The 25,576-nt window shown below is 30.5% G+C and overlaps 1 protein-coding gene across 1 annotated transcript in view; it reads left to right on the forward strand.

The window, feature by feature from the left end:
• LOC118189245 (pelle-like serine/threonine-protein kinase pik-1) overlaps window positions 1-22,896 on the forward strand; it is a 71,866-nt gene extending 48,970 nt beyond the window's left edge. Inside the window, exons 8-12 of the mRNA XM_035359822.2 lie at window positions 1,242-1,307; window positions 3,409-3,564; window positions 7,727-7,784; window positions 7,871-8,069; window positions 12,486-22,896. Of these exons, the coding sequence (XP_035215713.1) occupies window positions 1,242-1,307; window positions 3,409-3,564; window positions 7,727-7,784; window positions 7,871-8,069; window positions 12,486-12,630 (624 nt within the window). The 3' untranslated portion in view covers window positions 12,631-22,896. The remainder of the gene's footprint in view (window positions 1-1,241; window positions 1,308-3,408; window positions 3,565-7,726; window positions 7,785-7,870; window positions 8,070-12,485) is intronic.
• The last annotated feature ends 2,680 nt before the right edge of the window (window positions 22,897-25,576 follow it).

A 25,576-nucleotide genomic window follows, 5' to 3' on the forward strand; every position in this document is an offset into this window, starting at 1 on the left:
GTAATAGTTGAAGATTTTGAAAATCGAGGGGGGCTTCTCACTAATATGGGACACAAACAAAAATCTAGAATACTTTCACACATATACACACATATATTTATTTCAAATATGCATGCAAACAATCGCTAATCCAATAAATAAAAATCAGTCATATTTATTTATATTACTTCATATTTATTCTAAAAATAAATAAAAATACGAAAAAAAATATGGCGTCGAAACGTTGCCGTCAAACCGTCGGCGTTGAAACGACCTGCTTCAATATCTTGAGCCACAACTAGTATCAGATGACATTGTTTTCCCAATAGGATGGAGCACCTCCCCATTTTGCCATTATTGTGCATAATTATCTTAATGAAACTTTTCCTGATAGGTGGATTGGTTGTGGCTCTTAACGGTTTTGGGCTCCACAGTCACCAGACTTAACTTTCCTAGACTTTTTTTGTTAGGGGTTTTGTCAAGTCCAAAGTATACCAAATGAAGACTGGCAGCATTGAACATTTAAAACAGTGAATTATGGCTGCATCAGCTAAAATTACACCAATAACTTAAAAAGTACAGTGTCTAAGATAATAAGGTGTTTCAGAGTACAGTGGAATGGTGGCAATTGTGCCTTGACACTCAGGGGAGCCGCATTGAATTATACTAATTTTGTCACCTATTATGTTGCATTTTCATGTAAATAACTTATATTTCAGTATAAAGCCGGATTAAGCAAAGATGTATAGAGTCCTTATAAACCTCTGTATAAGCATGTTATATTATTGGGATAGGGCAAACATGAGAGGTGAATAAACACAGGTGAAATATTCAAAATCCTATGTAAGTATTAAAATATTAATAAATCAGCAACAATTTCTTAAAATATTCATAATTGATTTAAACTAAAAAATATTATAACTAGAAGGGTCAGAAATTTTCATTATGGCATTCTGTGTGTGTATAAATCCTCTAGTTTTAAATTATTCTGAATAGTTTGTGAAAAATATTTTTGAAAGTGGTAAATGCATTATGAAATTTCAAGGAAATACATCTGAAATTATAGTCCATTTTTCATTTTTATTTATGCAAAAAAGGTGCTGGAGAACTTCAGTTCTACAATGAATTTTTCTCTATATTGTTAAACTTTTTTTGTGATGGGGCTACATCTCATGAAAGTTTGAATTTAATAATAGGATAGAAAAATTTATTTAGAAACATATTTCCAAAAATGCTATAAGAATGTATTTCTTTAAATACAGGTTTTACTAGAAATTGCAACTGGTTTAAGACCCTTTGATCTGGAAAGAGGTGATACTAAACTATTGGTGAGTTCTTTCGATTTTCTTTATTTCAAGTTATTCAACATTTTAACATTTTCAAATTAAATAGTAATTGATACGATATTTTTTTATTCTGCAAGCACTAAATGCTTATATCTCAGAAGACTCTAATGAACGTTAACCTAACTAATGATGTAATATTTTTTGAAAAAAATTGTGAGATCAAATGACATTCAAACATGTATACATTTACCATTGGCCCTTATACAGAAAGCTCATCACTCATCAAAAATATTCTGCACTAACTTATGTGCCCTCCTGGTTTAATTCTGTCAACTGTAAAACTCTCATCAAGCAATGCTATTCCTGCCAGTTATGTATAACAGTATAAGTATGACATCAAATATATCTGCTACTTTGTTTGATGTAACACTGATTGATTCTCAAGAAACTACCATTTGTTTTTATTAACAGGAATAAACAGATATTGCTGTATTTTTCCTTGAATTATTTAATCAAATTTAAAACAAAATTTGATTAAAATTTAGCATCTGTCCACTACAAAACAGCAAGCAGGGAATTATTTTAAAAGCTATGAGATCATGCCATCAAAAAGCATGTACGTTAATGGACAAGATAAAGTTAGCTGAATATGGCAGATAAAAACAGTAATAGATTGGCAGAGATACTTGCAGGAAGTTTGCACTTATAATGGTCTAAACAAAGCTTCTGGTAAAATCACAGTGTCTAATAAAGTAGTAGAAATCAACAAAAATCGTTTTATGAAGTGCGAAAAGAAAGCAGACCAAATACTGATTGTTTATTAAATAAAGGGTCGTCAGTTCCTTTAGAATGCCACAGGAATTATTAGTGCAACTTTGGCCAGTTCTGTGCTAACTTCCATAGTTGGATGGTAGCCAACTTTCATGGTTGACATGTTAATACATCCAAAAAGTACGAAAAAAGTACTAGAGGTGAGAAAAAATACCAAATTTGAATTTACTTTTGCTTTACCCTGTTTAAGGCATTTTATGATACCACTGTCTTTTTATCATAAATGAACTGCTTGCAAAACTAGTAAATTAATATTTACTAGTCTGTCAAAAATGAAAAGGGAAAAAACTTGAGACTCACCTTATTGTAATTGTGTATGGAATTTTATGTTTTTAGTTATTTCATATGTAATATATGTACAGATAGTTAATTTATTTAAATATTATATTCTTGCATGCGAAATTTTACGAATTTTTATGTATATGTAAATAATTTTAGTGAAATTCTAGCATCTTTTGTATAATGTAACATGACATGGTTGGAAAAGTAAATTTGTGCCAGAAAAATAAGATTGTAGGAACAAGTCTTGAGGTAGATATCTATCTTGCTAAATTGGCGAGATATTGTCAAGCTGGTAACGGTTTTAGCGACTAATTTTTGTTGCCAGATTTGGCGAGAAATCGCCAGACGTCACTAAACTTGGTGACATTTTGGTCCAGTCTCTGTGTAACTGTAACCGTATCCGTCCCGTATATGTAAGAATATGTGCTTTCTTGTAATGCCAAGAGAAGGAAAGTACTGGAAATTTGCCAACTGCCAGGTGGGGAACTGTACAAGATTGGAGAGAGCATCAATCTCAGTTTTCCAAATACAGTTATACGGAGATTGGACCAAAATGTCACTAAATGGCCCCCAAGTCACTAAATGGCGATTTCTTGCCAGATTTTGCAACCAAAAATTAGTCACCAAAACCATCATCAGCTTGGCGATATCTCGCCAATTTAGTGAGATAAGTCATTTACTCAACATTAAATATACTTGTCCCTGTAATCTTAAATTTCCGGCAGAGCTTTGCTTTTCCAAGCATTTCATGTTACATTATATCAAAGATAACACAATTTCGCATATATTTTCCTAAAAATTATATATATACATAATTCATAACAATACATTTTAAGGTAGAGTCATTTTTGAAGAGTTTCCTTTTATATATATATATATATATGTGTACATACTATATCTTCAGTATAAATATTCACAATTATGATTATTTGAATTTCATGAGTCTAATTTATAGTTAATGCGCTTTTTTAAATTTGATATGTTTATAATTCAGATGCTATTACTAAAACATTATAACTTTTCTGTGAAGGTGGATCATGTTAGGATATGTAATGATGCTGGACATCTGGACACACTGCGCGATACAAAAGCAGGAGAAGAGAACATGATATGGTTTAGAGAACTCATACAAATTGGTCAAAAATGCAGCAGTAGTGATAAAGAGAAACGACCACCCATGCAAGAGGTAGAAACATTTTGCTTTCGACTGTATTAGTTTTCCCACAAAGTATCATGATTATTATTGATTTATAATATCATAATTATGACTAAATTTAAATGCAAGAAATGAAGTTTGAATTGTGGTCAAAGTGTGGGTTAAAGGTGATTAATATTTATTATTATATTTAATTGAAAATAAATTTATCTATTAGTGGTAGTTTTTCAGTGTTGAAGGGTGTTTGAAACTTACAAATCAGGTGAAATATTTCTCTAGAGAATAAGAAAAAGTGTAAAAAAGTGCAACATACATTTTATATTTATTATCTTTGAGTTATTACAACTGCATCTTAAAGCATCAAAAAATATAATGCTGCTTAGGTATCTAAGAATATTCTACAGTAGTGCACCAAGTTATTAAATCTTTATTCTTAAATATATTATAATATTTGTAAAGCACCTGTAACTGAGGCTTAGACATTCGTGCAAGAAAATTTTTAGTGGTCTTGTGAACTAATCTTTTTGAATTATATTGGTTGATAAATGGAATAAAGATTAGTATTCAGGACTATCAAAATATTTATTATATAGAATATTATTATATATAATAAATATTTGTTATATAGAAAGTCGAGATTTGTTTGAGAAGAAACTAAAATCATGGGTAATAGAAACACAGGAAAACTTATCTTTTCCCTTCTTTCAGAATACGTCTCCAGTACAAGAGCACCTTCAATGTGATCATATAGTGATTATTGTTATTGTTGTGAGTAACAGTCGTACAGTCCTGAAATGATTTGATAGATAATCATCACAGAGTGGTTATTGTGCTGATGTGCTTGAAATAATTTTCTTGTCAGTTCTGTTGTTATGTGCGGGAACTTATCAGTTATGGATTTATTTTTAATTAAAAGTTTCAAATCATCACTTTTAGAACAAGAAAAATGTGTCATCTGATCTTAAGTAATAAAATGTAAACATATTCATGTAACACAATTTTGGGCTTGTATTTCTAAAAAAAAATTCAGTATTGAAGGTAAAAATTCACTTAAAATTATTTTCAAATAAAATTATGTGAAATTTGATTGTCTTGTTTTAATACTATGGAAAAAAATATGGAAATCATTTGCAAATAGTTAAATTCAAAACTTCCTCCAACTTTCATCATCCCACTTTGCAAAAGTGAGGTATAGAAAGGTTGGCAGTACTACATTGTCACTTTTAACCTCTAACTGTTTTTGCTTTTGCAATTTTGGTTTCATACTATATGAAATAGTTGATTGATATGCAATTATCTCTCCTTCACATTCAAAAAGCATATCTTAAACATCTGGGGTTTGTTGCTGAACATGGAAGATTGAGCTTATCTGTTAATGGGAAAAGAAATTCTGCATGAGCATAAAGATAGCTTTTTTTTCTTTTTCTTTCTTTCTTTCTTTCTTTCTTTCTTTTTTTTTTTTTTTTTTTTTTTTTTTTTTTTAAGTGCTGTTAGAAAAGTAGCAATATTGTAGTTTAAGGGAATATTTTTATTCATTAAGAGCCAGATCTTTTCTTAGTGGCAGTTGAATATATTTTGAATTTTGATTGGATGAATCATGATAATAGAGCCCATCAAAAGATTTACTTTTTGTGGTGAAGTAAATATCACAGTACTTTGCCAATTCTTGTGGCTGCAACCAACTGTGACCTTGTTGAACTGCAACGTATAATGACAAATAGTGATCCAATGTTAGGAAAAGTTTATCTGAAATAAATAAATTAAGTAAAAGCTCAAAATCATTGACATTTTTGGTTTTAAATAAGGTATCTAGCATGATTTTAAATGAGAAACAAATTACAAGTGAGTCTTCCTCCATCATGCCTTTTAGTTTTGTGAAAATTTTCTAAACATGTATATAGCAATACTTCATATTCTTTGATGATTAAAGGTTTAACTTTTGAATAATCTTTAAAATTATCATCTTTGCTATGCAGTAATATTAGTGGCTCTATCACATGTTAGTTCCAGAAAAATTTCAGACTTACATTTGCTTGATGTTCAGAAACTTTTTGTACTGAATCAGAAAAATGAGTTCAATGCCTTTTTCTTTTTAGGTACAGGAATCATGAACAGCTTTTAAGCTTATGTAACGAGAATACATTTTTTAATGCTATTAGTTCTTTCATTACTACTATTGTTTTGTTCTAATTGCAGTTTAGCAAGTTCTTAAAATTCTTTCCTCTTTTCAATAGTGTTAAGGAAGGTAATTATGAAATCCTTTTGTTTTAGATATTCTTTAGAATTAAGAAACATATCTTTTAATTCTACAACTTCTAAACTGTTATGGCATCTTCCCCAACCTCGCTTAAAACAAAGTCAGTTTTTATAATATATTTAAACATTTTGGTACACAGTTTTTTTTTTTCACAAATTAAGACTAAATTCTCATCTTTCAGTGAAATTCCACTTGATCACTTTCAATTTGAAGCTCATGTTCTAGTAATTGAGTGTAGTGCTTGTAACTACATTATTGCGAATGTAAGTAATAAAAAATGTTTACTTTTTTAAAAAAAAATTTAAAACATAAGTTGCTTTCGGAATAGCCTGCTTATTATAAGCTATTGGATGCTAACACCTGTATAGAAATAAGTTATGTTAACAGCTATTGGATGCTAACACCTGTATAGAAATAAGTTATGTTAACAGCTATTGGATGAAAAAAATGACTATACTGAATTTGAATATGCAAATTACATTAAAAATTACAGCTGTTGCAGGATATACTGATTCTGCATATACATATTCAAAATATTCTGTGAGAACTTTGAAATTTTCTGAATAATAGAGCTCTGCAAGTGACCTCTAATTGTTTTTGCTTTTGCAATTTTGGTTTCATACCATGGGAAATAGTTGATTGATATGCCTGTCCTTCGCATTCAAAAAGCATATCTCAAATATCTGGGGTTTTTCAATAAATGTAGAACATTGAGCTTATCTGTCAATGCGAAAAGAATTTCTGCAAGAGCATAAAGATGGCTATTTTTTTCTAAGTTCTATTAGAAATGTAACAATATTGTAGTTTAAGGGAATGTTTTTGCTCATTAAGAGCCAGATCTTTTCTTAGTGGCGGTTGAATATATTTAGAATTTTAATTGAATGAATCATCATAATTCGGGCATGATATACTGATTTTGGATATACATATTCAAAACATTCTGTGAGAACTTCAAAATCTTCTGAATACTAGAGCTCTGCAAGTGGCAGAATAGGTAAAAATCAGGATACTTGTAGCTTATCCCATGTTTCAGTTCTACAAGCACAAGTCAGTTTGTGGATATTTTTATGTTTCTTCATTTGAATTAGAAGACTGATCTAGGTTTGCTTTAAACTTCTCAATAAGGGATATTTCTATAGGCTAATTTTTTCAAATTTCATGCAAACATTGCATATTGAGCTCAAGTATTTAATGCTACATAATATAATATTTAATGCCAATCTGTGCATGAAAATTAAGTAAATAAATAAATAAAAAATAACTAATAAATAAATTCTGCTTTAGAATAATAAGATCTTTATTTAACCAAAATATAATATGTGTGTCTTATAATTTTTAAAATTTATGATAAAAACATAATTGATTGTAAGCAAGATAAGTTTAATCCCTATTTTCATTAAAGAAAGTTTGCTAGAATGTTATTTTAATTGAAATAAAAGAGAGTTAATATTGCTTTTCTGTACTTCATTTGTGTGCTGTTAAACTGAGCTAAAGCTTTTAAACTTAATTTGATAAAGTTGAACAAAAGTAGAAAAGTGTTAAAAATAAAACATTAAAATTTTCTGAATTTAAATGACTTGCATAAAAGTTAATATCCTTTGTTGAGTGCAAGAATTTCATGAAAAGTTTAGGATAAACCATATGAATTCTGCAGGAAAGGATTCTTTAATCAAAATAATATTGCTATTGAATTTTACACATATGAAAAGTATAATATTGATTTCACTAGCCATACTAATTTTATTGTTAACTGAATATATAGTAATTACTACCCTACCCCCAAGACCTATTTCAAGCATTCACTGAGCACGAAAGATATGCGAAAGGTCCATTTAACCAACTAATAGACTTTACATGTTTTATCACTAATAGCTAATCCATATTACTTATAAATTGTATTTGTTTCATATTAATTTATAATTTATTCTTGTGTAGGTTTTGCTTCAATTTGCTAAAATTAAAAAGGAAATGTCAGTGGTAGACAAAACAAGACGTAAGATATTTTTGTTATTTTATTAATGTTTTTATTTTTAATTTCATTAAGGTTTCACAGTTAATGAAATTTTATTTAAAATGAAGGATTGTCTGATGACAAGGGAAGCGATGCAAAAGCCTTCAAATTGAATACAGAAATGCATTTGAGTGGGCAAAGTGAAGTTTCAGAGTCTAATAAATTAAGTACTTCTCCACAAAACAATGGAATAGCTGATGATAGCCCAGTAGTAGTGGATCCAGCGAATGCTTTGAAATCTACATCTCCAAAAGTTAATGAGTCAAGGTAATATTAATTATATTTTAGGAGAAGAAAAATTCTAGAACTGTTATCTTTCAGTTTTTTTTTTTTTTTTTTTTTTTTTTTTTTAATAATGTTAAAGTTATACTTTGGATGATATTCTAAATTTTATTTTTATAAACTTAAAAAATAATTTTGTTTTTGCAATGTAACACTTTATTATTTTAAATTTCAGAAGCTATGTTTACCTAATTATTGCAATTAATCTGAAAATTTTCTGTCAAATATTGAAATCATTTGTGATGTGGTAATTATTTGCCTTATATAGGTAAACTTATAGATTTATCCATATTCTCCAAAAATGAATACTAGCTGTGACATTTGTTAATCTGGACATTGTAGTCTTTGTCTTGGTGCTCCAGTTTTTGTATTTCCAGTTCATATTCAGTAATTCTCAAATCACATTTCATGCTTCTTACTCCCCAAATTCCCTGGTTTTGTTGGAATATAATGCACAGACCAGCTGCCTGTAAGTAGTCGTATGATTATACTAAGCACATCAGTTTGATGAAAATTTTTTGGATGGCATTTCAAAGCCATTTTCAGATTTTAATCTTTCTCCTGGCTTTAAAAAAAAAAAAAAAAAAAAAAAAAAAAAAAAAAAAAAAAAAAAAATCAAGGTCCTACAGAAAGTTTCTGAAGTTAGCTTAGCATGTTAAATGCTAAGCTTAATTTGTTTGGCATTCCAGGCACACTGCATTATCATCAAATGGGGAGGGGAATTATTAATCTTTCAGATTCTGATCTCGAAGATCTGAAAGACTTGGATATGGTTTAGATGTTTCTTTTTTGGCTTGTGTCAGTAAGTCAATAAAATGGTATAGGAAATTAGGGTTTGAATTTTATTGAAATTTGCTGTTGTTGTAAAAACTTTTTTATATGTCAAGAAATAACAAGCAGTAAAATATTTGTTACAACATATTGAAAAAAAATTGATTAAGGCACTTATGCAATATAAAAAAGAAGATACTATTGCAGAAAATTCCAGTATAAATACAAAAACAAGGAGTATCAGCATTCTTAAAGTGAGAAGATATTGCATCAAAAATTCTGAAATTTTAGGTTCAAAAAGAGAAAAAATGTAACAAATATGGTTATAGCCTTTTGCAATTATATTAAAGGAAAACTGCACCTTTATTTAAGTTGTTTTAATAAGCTACATTAATTCTTTTCAAAATAAAGCTGCTAGGGGGTCAGTGTGCCATAAATGGAAAATCTAAGGCCATTGCTTAGGAAACAATGTGCCATTTAATGTGTTAAAAGGTTAGTTTGTTACCTTTGTTATCCAGCCAGGTCTCATGATTCACCAGAATTAATAATTAGCATAATGTATTGATTTAAATGTATCCCAATATTCACTGAATGCTGCAGCAAAAGTCCAGTAATGTGACATTTTTTGTTTGACTGTGTAATCCATTTTAGATTAAAGTTTATGCTGTCTAATTTAAATAACACCATAAATTATTTGTTAAATTTTAGAAAAAAAAATGTAAACATTTAATTCTTTGACATTTGTTCTTTGATCTGGACAAACCATGATATGAGCAATCCAATTAAAATGGAAGAGAAACATGCCAATGTAAAATTTAAAAGTAGGCAAAACAGCAACCTTAGTTTGACAGAGATTTTGATTAAAACTCTGTCAATTTTGAGGGCTATCAAACAGAGGTCTTTTGAGGGCAGTCAAACACAGGTAGTTGGATGAAATTCAATGACAACAAGGTTATTCCTAACAATGGAATATTTACTTTGATCAGTAGAGTTTTATTCCAAATTTATACCAAACTAAGGTTGCTGTTTTGCCTAATTTTAAACATAATAAGAGTTGTCAAAAAATTGTCAACAGAGGTCACTATTTTGAATCTAAGTCATTAGAAGGCTTGGTGTAGGTTTTCATTTTGAAATTGCAACCATCACATTTTGTATGCTATTTCCACTGTAAAGCTGACTGCAATTTGACTTTTATGGCAGTCAAACTGCTATGTATTGGCTTTATACACATCACTAAATTCCTATTAGCAAAGCATTAATCAGGCCTTTATGGACAGCAATCACCAAATCTCTTTCATAAAGTGGCAGTTCATGAATTTAAGTATGTACATTGTTGCCAGATCATGAATTTTTGGAGAGCCTTCATATTAACCCTTAACTTCCCAATTTTTTAAATTTCTATGAAAAAATTATATCAGCTACTTCTTAAGTAATAATAAAATGGAAAAATATTTTTAAAAAACTAAGCAGTTTTAAATTGAATTTCAGTCATTTTTTTTTTGTTTGTTGCAGAAGTGCAACATTGTGCAGTAGTGCTGTAAAATTACAAAACTTTTTTTTATATGAGGATTTTATTATTCATTGTTATAAATTGCTTTAGCCTTACATACAATGAAAACTTTTAAAGCAGTTATTGACTTTGTTGTCAAAAGTCCCCTACTTTACACTTTTCGCACTCAGTTTGAGTGTAGCTCTTGCAGTTTGGAAACTTGCACCGTATTCTTTTCTGACCATATTGGCCAATGATTTATACCATCTCTACGAATGTCCTTACATGGAACGGATTGGGCAGTCCCTTTGCATCTTTTAGTCTGAGACATTTGTTCTATTGAAGTATTACTAGGTGGTGTTTGGTGTATTTAATTATGGCAAAGCACACTAGGGCTATCTGCCTAAGAGGAGGGATGCCTTCGTGGAGGACTTTCTTAGAGAAACTGGCTTGTATACATGTTACACATAGGGAAAACCACTAAAACGCCCATGCAGCCAGCCCGTTCGCGGGATTCGAACCTCAGACCGAACTACCAGTATTCAGCGACTTTACCTCTCGGCCGCTGGTGGGCCAAAGTATTACTAGGTCTTCCTCTTTTAGCATTTTGATCATACCCCATTTTGCATAAGCATGATGCAACTTCAGATTTGAATTTTTTTTTTTGTAAATTCATTATATTTTTTTTTTTAATTTTATTTTTTCAGATTTCTTCATTGTTTCTTTAATTTGATCAAATCCAAGCTCTTCTGCTTTCTTTCTTCTGACCAGTATGCTCTATAGTTTGGCAGGTGAACTAGAGGTGCATAAATGTAAATACCCAAATATTGATTTATTTCATTCTCTGATATAGTCAAAGGCTTACTTGGATTCTTTTGAATAGCATATCGTTTGCTGTCTTCATAAATGTTACTTATGATCTCTTCCATCCATAAATATTTAAAAAATTGGTACATAGTGTCCAAATCCGTAATTTCTCTTGGGAGCGTGTCATCTCTATGGAATTTTATTACTTCTTCAATCAATGAAATGTTTTGATTTTTCCATAAAATATTCTTTGAAAATGTTTTATTATTCTTAACAGTTAAATTTAATAAAGGTTCTCTGACTGAGATACACCAGCGGCCGAGCGGTTAAAGTCGCTGAAACACTGGTAGTTTGTTTTCGTGGTTTTTCCCATGTGTAACTTGTATACAAGCCAGTTTCCCTTAGGAAATCCTGTACGAAGGCATCCCTTCCCGTAGGCAGATAGCTCTCAAGGCTTTGCCATAATCACACACATACACACTGACTGAAATATTTCTATCAAATTTATTATGATTATCATTGGATTTTTTATCTTCTGAATTGTATTTTGTGAAACAACACTATTTCACAGTCGCTATCCGAATCATCATTAGATGACACACAATCAGGTAAAAAATGAACATCACCAGCAGAATATTCAAGACTATCCTCACTTAAATCACTCAATTCGCCCAAATTATTCATATATCTAGCAATTTCATCTTGGTTTAGTATACGCTTTTTGGCCATGTCAAAATGGTAACTAAAGACCAATGTTGCACACCTGCAACATATAATTAAAATCAAATTTCTTTCAAACTTTTTCTATTAGAAAATCAAAATTTCTTTTAAATGAACATAAAATGTTTAAACTTCTTACCTGGTAATTTTTTTCGTCAATAAACAAGAGGAAGCATAAAATATAATGGATTCTTTTTATAGCAAAAACACAGTTCTTGAGGAATCAGAGATTTTTATAATTGTTGCGATTTCTGGGGAAAATGTGCTGCTATCTAGTGACAAATTTAGCATGTATTTCGTTGCAGTAACCTTTTTTTCTTAGATAAGTGATTTGTAGGTAATTAAAAAAATATTGAGTCTGTTAAATTAAAATAAATCATATGTGTCAGAAATGCAACAGTGGGAAGTTAAGGGTTAAAGGTAAATGTGATATTGCTATAAATTTTATTCCTGCTGATAATTTAAAAAAAAATTTTTTCCAAGCTGATGATCATGAAATTTTTCCTTCAAATGGCCTATAAATATATAAATTAAATGTTTTTGATGTATTTGCATGAACTGATTTTTTTCCATGTAGAATTAATGCAAATATATTGTTTTCTTTTTATCTTTAGCTCTGAAACGGGGGATTCTGAAGATACCTGTGATTCGTCTGAATATAGTGAAAGTCAAACTGAAGTTGTTGATAATACAGCTTCCTCAAAACCGTTTTGGATGATAAAACTCCTGCAGATGAAAAAGTGGTTTTTCCTTTGGTAATATTGCTTCAGTTGCATGTGTCTGAATCTAACAATACATCAGAGGAACTTATTGCTGAAAAATGCTCATCAGGTGTCACCAGTAATATTAATATTAATAAAAGTGTACTTATTAAAGAAAATTTAGTATGAACAAAATTTACTTGCTCATTTTTCTGAAGCTTTAAAAAATTATATTATGTATGGATGTATGTATGGAAACATAATTATGAAATAATAGCTTTTCTGCAGAGTTTTCAAATTCTGATCTTCTCTGTTTTGTCGTGTTATATAAATAAAACACATTTCATAAATATATATTTTTATATTCTAAAAATAGTTTTGTAAATGATTTTGTTATTGTTGTTGTTATTGATTATCTTGTACCATCAATCATGGGAAAGTAAGATTCAGTTTTGTTTCATGATTGCCAGATGCTGATAACTTTTTTCCTAAAAAAGAATTTTAAATAATGCGTTCTATAGTTTATCTTATCCTTTAGAGCAGTGGTCTCAAACCCAATTTTCAAATTCCATGTGGGCCTAATACAGATCTTAAAGCAGCTGACGACCCAAATTTTGTTTTTTCTCCCCCCCCCTTTTTTTTAGCCAAAAGGAAAAATATTTTTTAACAAAACCATTTTTTTTTCACTGAAGTTTAAATTAATTATTTATCGAAACATACATAAATGGTATTAATAATGATACAAAGGGAAAAATTCTAATTTGTATTTTCTGCTTGAAATCTGAAGGTTAGGACATGCAAGAAATATCTGTTCCACTTTGGAATTTGAACCTATCGATAGCTAACTATAAAATTTTCAGAGTGACATTTATTTCAAATAATTCTAATGTATTGAATTAACCACTAAATAACTTACTTTTATCTTTAACTAAAAACAAATGAATTGCAAACTTTACAAGTGGGACAAAACTTGAGAAATGACAACCTGTTATCTTTCTTTTATATATTAAAATTTCCTTTGACACATGCAGAAAAAATATGTTTATGTAAAAAATTATAAACTTCTTTCTAACTGCAGCTCTCAGCTATAACATTTAATTTCATTTTGATTATAACAAAGGGGTTTTCATCCGCAGAGAACCCGTTGGCGCCGTTGCATTCTTACTCGCCAAGCTCGCGGTTCATCGACAATAAGCCGAGCCATAAACGTGATATTTTGTAAACGTGATTTTTAGTGCATGTAAATTCAAGTTAGCAGATAAAACAATATATTAAGCATATGGTAGTAAAAATTCACAGATAATATGCATGTAGATGTAAAACTAAAGGGTTAAAAGCGATATACGAAAATAAATTTGTATTAAATTCAAGTTAGCACAGAAAAGAATATATTATTAAGCATAAGACAATATATAAGCATTTATAACGGAAATAAAAATTCATTTAAAAAATATAAATTAGTATTAATATACTGAAATTAACCGGTTAAACGTGATATAGGAAAAAAATTTGTCTTAAATTCCAGTTAACACAGAAAACAATATATTCCTTACACCAGCAGTTGTTTGCTAATTTTGATGACCATGGTGATGCATCAAACTATTCTGTCATCTTAGATAATCAGTATTTTTTTATTTCAATTTAATCATCTATTTATGCCACACCTGCCATCCTCTGAAAGGTTATTGTTAGAAAAGCATTAACAATATATTATCTTGTTAAAATTTTACGCCTTAAAAATTGCTTTATTCTCATAATTTTAGATGACAATAACCAATAATAAAAATAAAAGCATTACTTAATTATTTAAAATGCACATGCACATTTTTGCGGTCTATGAAAACAAATTATTTTAGACTTTGGAAACCTCATGGTTCTTAGACCTGTTAATAATTAAGAACACAACGTGAACAGCCGTGTTACAAATTAGCATTCACCCCTCCTTTCATCCCGAACCGAGAACCGGCATCTATCTACGAAAATATTTGAAAATATTTCTATCTATTCGTTGTTAAAAAATTCAGAAAAAATAATAATAAATAAGAGAAGAATAATATAAATCTGCAAATGCGAACAACGACAGTCTTAATTCAACAAAATAAACGCAAGAGGAATGGTTGCAAACTTCGAACAAGCGAATGAGATAAATCCGAAGGGTTACCAAGTTAGAACTATTATCGCCAAAGTTGGCGATGTTTACATTTACCGGGTTCTCTGCGGAAGTGCTTCCTAACAAAGTGTGTAAACTTGGTGAAAAATTAGTAGAAATTACCTTTATCATGAAAGCTGGGTTCTTATTTTTTTAGACTTATTCATTTTCAGCTGAGGAAAACAGAATATTCACATATAAATGTACTCCCAAACAAAATGATTATTTTTATAGCAAAAATTCGTTACTGAGGTTATTTATCTTTGGAAAAGTATGCAAAAAGGTGAATCAAATCTGTATATTCAAATCTTTAACACAATTTGTATCGCAGTATAAATTAACGAGCTCCATTTGAAGATTTTTCTGGGGCATTACTCATGTTCATTTTTAATGGTGGTGAAAATAATGCAAAATTACACTAAAAATCATTAAAATGTTAAACCATTCTCCAAATTCTTGTCATAATAATACTAATTAAGTTATGTGAAACGTATTAGTGGGCTGCATAAAATTGCTTCAGGTGCTATTTGCAGCCTGCAGGCTGCCAATTTGAGACCACTGCTTTAGAGAATATTATTTTGCTTTCACTGTGTGAACAAAGCATATAATAACAGTACTTAAAATGATTGCTGGTTGTAGGTATGCTGTTGTTACTTAATGCATTTTTTTTACTTCAGTATATTTTTGTTTTTGAATTTCACTTCTGTGCTTTTCAGATTGCCTTTTTTAAACCCTAAACTGCAGGTAGAGAAAAACTGTTGGTGCTGTATAAAATAGAGTGCCAAAATGTTTCTAACTTAGTGATATGTATTAAAGCCAAAAAGATGTATTAAAAACGAAGGGGTTAATAATAGGAACTGTGAAATAGTTCACTTGATACATGTTTGTCCTGAATTTAGTACATTATCAGGATGAAAATATTGTGCAATAAAAACAAAATATATTTTTGAAACTTTGTGGAATTTACTAAAAATTTTTCGAATGTGTAATATTTTATTGAAATCTAATTCATGTATGTATAAATAATTGGAATTAAATTAGTCCGCTTTCTTTTCATTCAATTTTGATCTAATCTAAATTGCTAATGATGGTACATGAACTATGGATCTCTTGATATAGCCATGAATTTCATGATGTATGCTGCAGTAAGAATAAGGCCATTGAAGACATATGATGGAATAAAGCTCAAGGACTCCTGTGAGGGAATGACTGAGAAAAGGTGATAAAGAAGCTAAACCATTTTTTCTTAGCTATTAGTCACTTGAATGATTTGAGAGAACTGCAAGGTTGCTTTTAGGTAAAATCATTGAGTATAAAAGTTAGTAAAGAAACAAAACAATTGTTTCTAAGCTGTAAAGTCCTAAATGGTTTGAGAGAACTGCAAGGCTGCTTTTAAGTAAAATCATTTAGTATAAAAGTACCTCAAAATCAAAACTGTGCTACAGCCAATGGTATATATAAAATATATGAAAAAATATAAAATACTGACATAGAAATAAAATAAATACACGAAGAATGATGATGGCGAGTTTGAAGATCTACCTTCCCTTTCCCCACACATGAATCATGACATTCTTTTAAGATTTCTTTTTTTTTTTTTTTTTTTTTTTTTTTTTTTTTTTTGTTGAGGTATAATAAGTTCAGCTTCTTCTTCCAAATCAGGGGAATATTGGTACAACACTCCTCTGCTCATAATGTATGTTCTTCCAGTCAAAGCTGCACAGTCTACTTCATTCACTGGACTCTCAAAAGTTTCAGTGATGTTTCGAAGGTCATCATCTTCGAGCTGTGATTGGCGTAATTCTGCTTAAAACTACGAATTCTTAAAATTTTGTATGTGTTGCATGTGGTACATCTAATTCTACATATATGTTATGACTGAATGATAAAATGAGGCCATCGTTTTAGAATTATTATGAATAACTGGAAAATGAATTTTGTTGCTCAATAATGAGAGACACCCATGAATTAATTTGGAAGCTCAAAATATTTGCATAGAATTTTGTAAATAATCTAGATAGCATTGAAAGTTTTAAACTCATTTTCGAATTTTCATGGATGTAAGTACACAATTTTGAAGTTCTGGTAATCTTTTAATTGCCAGTTACAAAGATTCTCACTTTATCTTGGATTTAATTTCTAAAAGGCTTATACTTAAGCAGACATGCACGTTACGTTAGCAGACACTACGTTACTACATCAGACACTACATTACTACGTTACTTAAGCAGACACTACGTTACTCTATACATGTTGATTGTGAATGGATTCACAAACAACATATACAGTACAAAGTCCGTAATTCGGACTCGTCGGGACTTCGGTGATTCCAAATTAAGGGTTTTTCCGGATTATAGATCATTAGTTTAAATCTGGTAATATGGCATGCAGAAATTATACAATTAAAAATATGAAACCGTAATTTATGAAATAAAGAGCAATTATGATCTAAAGGGTATCAAAATTTACAAAAAAGAAGCTTAAAATTTATTTGTTTACTTTATTAAACATTTCTTTCAATGTAAATTGTTTAACTTGCTTTCTTTTTTTGTGCTAAATGCGCATGTGTAAACATTAAACATGCATGCATAGCATTAAACGCTCATGTGTAAAGCATACAAGAAAAAGTTTGTGGCTTTGAGGTCCGGATTATAGATTATTCCGGGTAATGGACGTTCGGATAACAGACTTCGTACTGTATAGAGTAACGCAGAATATTAGACTATGCTGTGTTGTTTTCCCCATGTCATCCCCACATCATTCTGTGTATACTTTCTTTTATCTCTCCCCTCCCCTTGTTCTAGGAGAATGCTAAAATTTTATTTGATGTTATTGTTTACTTATTTTATGCATTTTTCTATATATAACCATGAAATAATTTGTACCATTGAAGGAATTTTAAAAATATGCCAAAGCAGAGTTTCCTATTTGCAAAGGAATACAAATATTGAAACATTGCATACTAAAAAAGCTATATTGCATATACTGAAGGATTCCCTCTCTGATTTCCTCTCTCTGTGTTGACAGTGGTACTATAAAGATGTTAATTTAGGAACAAATTAGTAAACAATAGTAAAAAATAAATTTTGTATATTAAAAAATGATTAGAATGAGTAAGATATGTAAAAATTTGTTGTATTACACAAAAATGCCATTTCCTTTGAGATTATAAGGAAAAGATCTGAAAAGCGGTTAATTAACAGAAGCATAGCTAGGGTTTTCAGCGCTCAGGAACAATTGAAAATTTTGCACCCCTTTCTGTGTGCCAAGGATGGAATACATTTCATTCTAAAAGTTCATAACATCAGTTTGGCGTCCCCTGGATGCTGCGCCCGGGGACAGCTGTCTCTCCTTGCCCCACCCTAGCTACGCCACTGTTAATTAATTAATGTATATGGAGTAGTATTTGCATATTTTTGTCATTCTTTTATCTATGATAGATAAGTTATTATTTGTCTGTTTTAAAACTTTATAAAAGTTATTTTAATTAAAAATATTAGAAATTAAGTATGATAAATCCATAATCTGTTTTTGAAAACATTGATATGTATATATATATATACATTTATTTAAATTTTGCTGTAGTGAATTAATACAAGTGTACTCAAAATTTATGTTACTTGTATTGTTTTGGTGTTAAAAATATCTAAATTTTTATCATTCTAATTATTGATTAAAACTTTGAATATTTAATGTAGCATTCAGTAAAGCATTAAGATTTAAACTAATATAAAATAAGTTAATGTGAGAATTCTTGTACATTCGAACTTGTATGTTGTTTTTAATTAAACTTTGCCATCCTTATTGCAGAAAAGTACTAAAAATTGTAATCTCAAGAGTTGTGGTATTCCAGATTTTTGTATTTATATATGTATACTGGTTGCTTATCTGCTATCTGAAATTATGTTACTAGAAATGCTTTGGATTTTGGAATGTTTTATATACAATTATATCTTTATTAAACTCAGATCTAGAACTATAACTCACTTATGGTTTCATATATGTCTTATAGACATATTTGGAAGATAATTTTGCATTAAAAGCCATACTAACTGAAAAGCTCAAGTAACTGAAATATCTTTAAAGCTTTAATCCCCCCCCCCCATTTTGAAAATGAGCAAACTCTTTTGTACAGCCAAAGATCAGATATGAAACTTTACATTTGTTGTGTAATATTCAGCCTTCAACATTTTTCATACTTCAGATTGGGGGGGGGAACCAGTGTATATATATATATATATATATATATATATATATTGAAAAGCTGTGTGTGTGTGTTTTGATATATTATTCTATGAATTTTTTTTTATTCAGTGTAAAAATTCATTTGAATTAATATGTGTATTAACTTTTGATTGACTAATATGATAATTGATTGCACATTTTTCACTTTTTTCTGTGTTTAGTTATTTGTTTATGTTAAATATTTTCATTTGAGATTTTAGTTTAATTGTTGAGATTTTGTGTAATTTTATGCATTGTAGTCTATGGTAACATTTTACAAATAGTGTTGCTTTTTTTTAATCAAAATTTTTCTTAAATTAAGTATAATATTTTTTCACAATTTTTCTGTTTATAAATGGCTTATTTTACTTTGAGAGGTAGAAATTACTATCATGAAAGCTTTATTACTTTTATTAATTGAACAATTTTTAACTTTGATTTGCATGAATGCAATTGTTATTTTTTTCATATTAACCTTCCAGCAGGTGCGCCTTCTGCACCAACAAGAAAGGTCGCACGTATTTCCTAGATACGCTATTATAAAAAATAAATTTTCCAGAGCAAAAATATTAAAATTAGTTTCTAAATAGTTAAATGTTAATAAGTAAAATTGAGTTAAACAATATTAACTTTAAATTAAGGAAAATAAAATAAGTATAAAATAAAAAACAATACAAAATGGACTAAAGACTTACCAAACTAACTTGAAAGTAAAACAAAATTAAACTGCCAATATTTCAACTGAACTTTTATATTTTTAATCAGTAAGTGAAAAACACATTAAATATTACATAACAAATCAATTTCATAGTCACTTCATCGCATCGGTGCAGTCTGAACAAATATGTTTACAGTGCTCTAGACAAATAAATCTTAAACAAATCTCACAGCTGAACCTCGTGATTCTAGTATGCTTGTCATTTTAGCAGGATTTGCATCTTTTTTCCCTGAAGTCATTTCTTCAACAACAGCTAATTCTGCTTTTCGTTTCAACAATTTAAATTTCAGTTCACTTTGAAGAGAGGTAGGGCTTCTTCTTTCAATGTTTTCCTTCACAAGAGCATTTGCTAGCTTTCGCAGATATTACCTTCTTAGTAATTTTTCACTATTATTCGTTGAATGAATTATGTAGCTGTTGATTGCTGCTATATTCAGCATAGAAAACTACAAGAAGCCAATACCTGGTGTTCCTGGCATCATTGTAGGAAGCACAGTTTGTCCACTGTATCCACACCTCCTTTGCTACGATTGTAAAATGTGATAATATCAGGCTTTTTTTGGTCCTGGGTATTTTAATTTCTTTTTCCATCATCATGAAGATTTGAAATCAATATGACGTTTCTATAACGTTTGGGTACATAGGAGAGAAGTGTCATATTTTTTCTAAATCCATAAAGACTCGTATTGGGTTCCCGAGTTTTCGTCAGCTTGAACTGATCTGGAATTTGAGGTTTTTTTTTTTTTTTTTCAAAGTACCTACAAATGACAATTTTTTTTTCATCTATTTCTCCTACTAACTCAAAACTTGAAAACCAGTTGTCTGAGGTTACATTTCTTCCAGTGTTATGAATATGTTATTCTATGAGTTATGAATATGTTATTCTACAACCTTTTTACAACATCTTGTGGTTTGTTGCTTACGTAAAAAGACCATCTGGTAGCGCTCCAGCATAAATTTCCATATTGTATGTGTAAAACATACGAGCGTCTACCATGGCATAAATTTTTATGTCATATTTATTCGGTTTTTTGGGAATGTATTGAATGAAACCACATCTTCCTCAAAATCCTTCTAATTTCTCATCAGTTGTGACATTCTCTCCAAGTGAGTAGCACTTCTGGCAATTAGAGACAAACTTTTCAAAAATATTTCTTATTGGAGCCAAGCGGTCGACTCCTCTTCGTTCTGCTCTTGTTTTTATGTCATCAAGCCGTAAAGCTCTTAGTAAAAACAAAAATCTCTTCAAGTTCATTACTACTTCCATTCTCCACAGTTCCTCAAGATTCCAGAACTCTGTTACCATGATAAGTACCAGCTAAGTAAAGCAAGCCCAAAAGGGCTTTTATTTCTTCTCCATCCGTTTCTCTGCTGTCCCTTATACGAGAATAATTAGACTTCACAGAAGAAATAAACTTATTCGTATATTCGGCGATGATTTCTATCAAACTATCAGTAAAGATTCATTTCCATATATCCAAAATATCTGTTAGATATTTAGCTTCACCTTGACTCCAGAAACATGAACACATATGTTACGAGGCGCTCGTTTAGTTTTCTTAAACGGTTCTTTATGCCATGTCCAAGAATCGATGACTTTTTGTTTTTCATTTGATGAGCTATATACACTTCGGAAGAATTATCATTATTTTCCTCTTCAGAATTGCTCTCCGCACTTATCTTCGATTCTGAATCACCTTTTTCTGAAATTCGCTCTTATTCATCTGTAATGCTTTCATCTAAAATAATGTCCTCATCACCATCACTGTCACATAAAAGCATATTTCTTATAATATCAAGATCCTTCGGATCATTCATGTCGAGCATTTTACTTTTATTTGCCATAACTGAAAAGAAAAGAACAAAAATATCGTACACGGTCGCGCGTATGTGATGCATACAGTGCTTCTATCTTATCATTAAAAGTAATTAATTATGCACACAAATTATATGGCCTACGAAACAAATGCGAAATTAAAATCTAGTGTATCTCACACATATGCGCGCCCGCGGGAAGGTTAAAAAGTATATTTTCTTTTCAATAAAAACTGTGAGGCAACATTATTTTCATGGAGATATTTTTTCATTTCTTCTTAGGCAATATTTTATAATGAAATCAGTTTCTTGGTTACAGCCGAAAACATCGCGGCAAAAACATCGCAGACGAAAATGTCGCGGAGAAAACAACGCACGGCGAAAACGTCGTGCTACAAAACATCGTGGGAGAAAACATCGCAGTTCGAAAACATCGTGGTACAAAACATCGTCGTCGAAAATAAAGCGGTTCAAAAACATCGCAGTTTAAAAACATCGTCGTTGAAAATATCGTGGTAAAAAATAAAGTATCTACAAATCATCGCATGACGATAACATCGCAGATATGCTTTTCTCAGGTTTTAATAATTGTAAATGGATATTCCCATAATGATTTGTGAGCGCAAGATAGAAAGAAGGATAATTTTTACTTTCATATTTTTTATTAATTAATAAATTTTTGCTGAGACAATAAAAAGGAAACTTAAGCATAAAAAATTAATGCAACTTATAGCACTTAATAGAATTTTAAACCGACATAGTTAACTAACAAAGGCCATTAATAAATCATTTTTATAAAGTTTTTACTAGTAATATTTCATGAAAAGTATAATCTATAAGTTACATTTAATTTTCTATGCTTAAGTTTCCTTCTTACGTTTTCAGCAAAAATTTATTAGTTAATAAAATATGTGAAAGTAAAATTTATCCTTCTTTACACCTTGCGCTCACAAATCATTATGGAAATATCCATTTACAATTATTAAAACATGAAAAAATCATGTCTGCGATGTTATCGTCATGCGATGATTTGTAGATACTTTATTTTTTACCACGATATTTTCGACGACGATGTTTTTAAACTGCGATGTTTTTGAACCGCTTTATTTTCGACGACGATGTTTTGTACCACGATGTTTTAGAACTGCGATGTTTTCTCCCACGATGTTTTGTAGCACGACGTTTTCACCTTGCGTTGTTTTCTCCGCGACGTTTTCGTCCACGATGTTTTTGCCGCGATGTTATCGGCGGACACCAGTTTCTTAACTTTTTTTGGATCAAGATATGTTTGATATAATATATTGCTAATCTTATTAAATAGAGCGTATCATTATTTAAAATCATGTTCAAAGCTTTAAGCTGTTTCTTTATGTTTTTTTTAGCTCTAGGTATCGAAAATAAATTTCTAGAAAAACATTCACAGTTCTGATTTATTTGCTGATTTAGAGAAATGTATAGCATAGGAAAAATTTCTTTTTCTGTTTGTTTTGTTGCAAGTGATTGTTTTATTATTAATTGTTATAAAACTATAAGTGTGTTTAAAATGATTCGCCTTTCGTTGCCGACTTTTTAAAAATATAACCTTGCATTAATTTAATATTTGCAGTCAAAATAATTAATTAATTTAATGCTTGATATGGTTTTCCTGTTGTATGAAAAAACAAATGTGTATGCTCATGACATTTTACATATTCAGGACATAAATAAAATTTAGTTTATTTATGAGCTCAAAAGGTCATGGTTAATTTTTATGTCCTGCTTTTCTTGAAAATATTTTCTTGGTAAAAAGTTGTTCAAAGAGAGAGAAATGATATTCATTTGTAAACAGGTCAGGTAAGTAAACATGAAAACTTCCAACACCCAATTCTTTTGGTTTTTTCAAGGTTATACTTGAGATATGTGATATTATTTTTTTATTACTCTCTAGTGTTGGTTCTTTAGCCTTCTTTGTTCATCTTGTTTTTCCAGTGTCATGCTTAAAACATGTGATCTTACCATTATTCTTTAAAGAGATGGGCTTTAAAAAGAGTTTAATGCATTAAATGAGCCAGTATTATAAACCTTTTTTTGGCATAGCATGGAAATAAAAGAAAGCGCATAACACATAGCAGTTAATTTTGAGTTGAGGACTGAGCAACCATCATGCAATCATCTACTCTGGAGAGTGGATTACATGGATGGGTAGTCTCCAATAACAAATGATGCATCAACACGTTCTACTGCTTGCGACTCATCTGTAAATACGAGAATGTAACTAGTGCATTTGTGCCTATGCTGAAAAAGTTGCCCTATATACAACTTCATTAGTAGCTATTTTGCCAAGATGTTTGAAAACGTCAAGAAACCTAATCTGAACATTCTACAAAGGTGATATTTCGAAATGCTTTACCGCCTGGATGCTCAAATGCGGCATATGATATTCCATAATTACTGAGCGAACCCTAAAGGAGAAATAAGAACAAAGAGGCTGCCGCTAGAGTCAAAAGATCTGTTCTGTTATCCCCAAGCCTCTGACCCTAAAGCCAAATGACAAGCTGGTTGACACTAGCGGTGACAGCTAAGTGCCTCCCTTTTTAATCTGAGGCAGAGGCCGACGCAAAGTGTTAGGGACATGACCTTGCCCCTTAACTACCAGGACTAGCCTTTCCAACTACCAGGACAACACACAGGCGGTTTTCTCTGTATGAGAAACTAGAAACAAAGTGATGTAATTGTATCTCACTTACTCAATCTCCGAAAAGGAAAGCCACAAAGGAGGAAATACTGGAAAAGCAGCAATCAAATTTCTCATTTAAATTTCTGTTCTTCACTTCGATTTTCTGTTATTTTCTTCACTTCGATCTTCGCAGGTAAGAATACCATTATCACATTGTTTGGAAGAATTCCATATCGCATTCTAGTGAAATGCTATTTTTTTCCCCCTCGCCATTTAGCGACACGCAAAGCTTAGTTTTCTTCATGTTCCTTTTTAGCAACCTATGCTCAATCAGTGTATCAAAAACAGTTTAGGGTGATAATATATCGCCAAGACTTTTCTAGCTCTGAACATTTCATCAAGATATTATTACCCATTTCGGTACTATTCTGTTTTGAGGGCCGTAAGAAAATTGCAGCGAAAATGTATGCGCAAAAGCGCCAAATCTAGCAAACGCGCCCATTTAACAGCGCGCCAAATCTAGCGTACGCGCTGATTTCGGATTGCGTAAGTTTATATAGTTCTATATTTCTTAAGACGCCATTGAAATAATAGTTTAATTTTTAAATCCTTTTTTGATATCCTATGGATTTAACAATTTGGGAATTGCCCATGACGAAAAGTCGGCAATAGAATTTTGGATAAAGTGCAGAATCACCCACTGCTTGACGCGTGTTTAAGAATTGCACATACTCGGTATCCATGTGCACATCGACCTATTTTCACTTAAAAATCCTAGAATTTCAAAAAAATGTCACTGCGCACACCCTGAACTTTATCTATGTACACATCCACCTATTTTCACTTAAGAAGTAAAAGAAAATTGACAAAAATCCAATTGTTTTTACCCTTGTAAAAAGCGGCAAACAAATAAGTGGCCGATTCCGCACTTTACCGAGAATATTTTCAAAGAAAAGGCATCATTCATTATAGAAAATTATGTTTGAACACTCAACGAGATGAAATTATGCTTTAGCGATAACTCGGTAGCGAAATAGTTATCCATTCAGTTATGTTTAGCAATTTTGTATAAATTAGAATAATGATCTGAAATAATTATTTACTCTTTTGCTTCCATTTAGCCTTTTTCATATAAATTATAATAATAAAAAAGTATTATATGAAATTAACCTTTCATCTAAATTAAAACATCGATCTTAAATAGTTATTTACTATTATACTTCCTTTCTCACCGCAATTCTTTTTGGCAGCTTTGGCATCAACGATAATTTGGCGATTTTTTACGGCCTTCGAAACCGAATAGTACCTAAATTTCTTAATCTAGTTGATACCCGCCAGTGGTAGAACGGTAAAGCCGCTGAATTTTGATTCCAGCCGAACGTGCTGTCTGCTTGAGCATTTTTGTGGTTTTTTTCATGTGTGATCTCGATACGAACTAACTA

The sequence above is a fragment of the Stegodyphus dumicola genome, chromosome 12 (assembly GCF_044657685.1).
Source record: "Stegodyphus dumicola isolate Sdum_Otavi_A_Nest chromosome 12, ASM4465768v1".
Lineage (NCBI taxonomy): Eukaryota > Metazoa > Arthropoda > Arachnida > Araneae > Eresidae > Stegodyphus > Stegodyphus dumicola.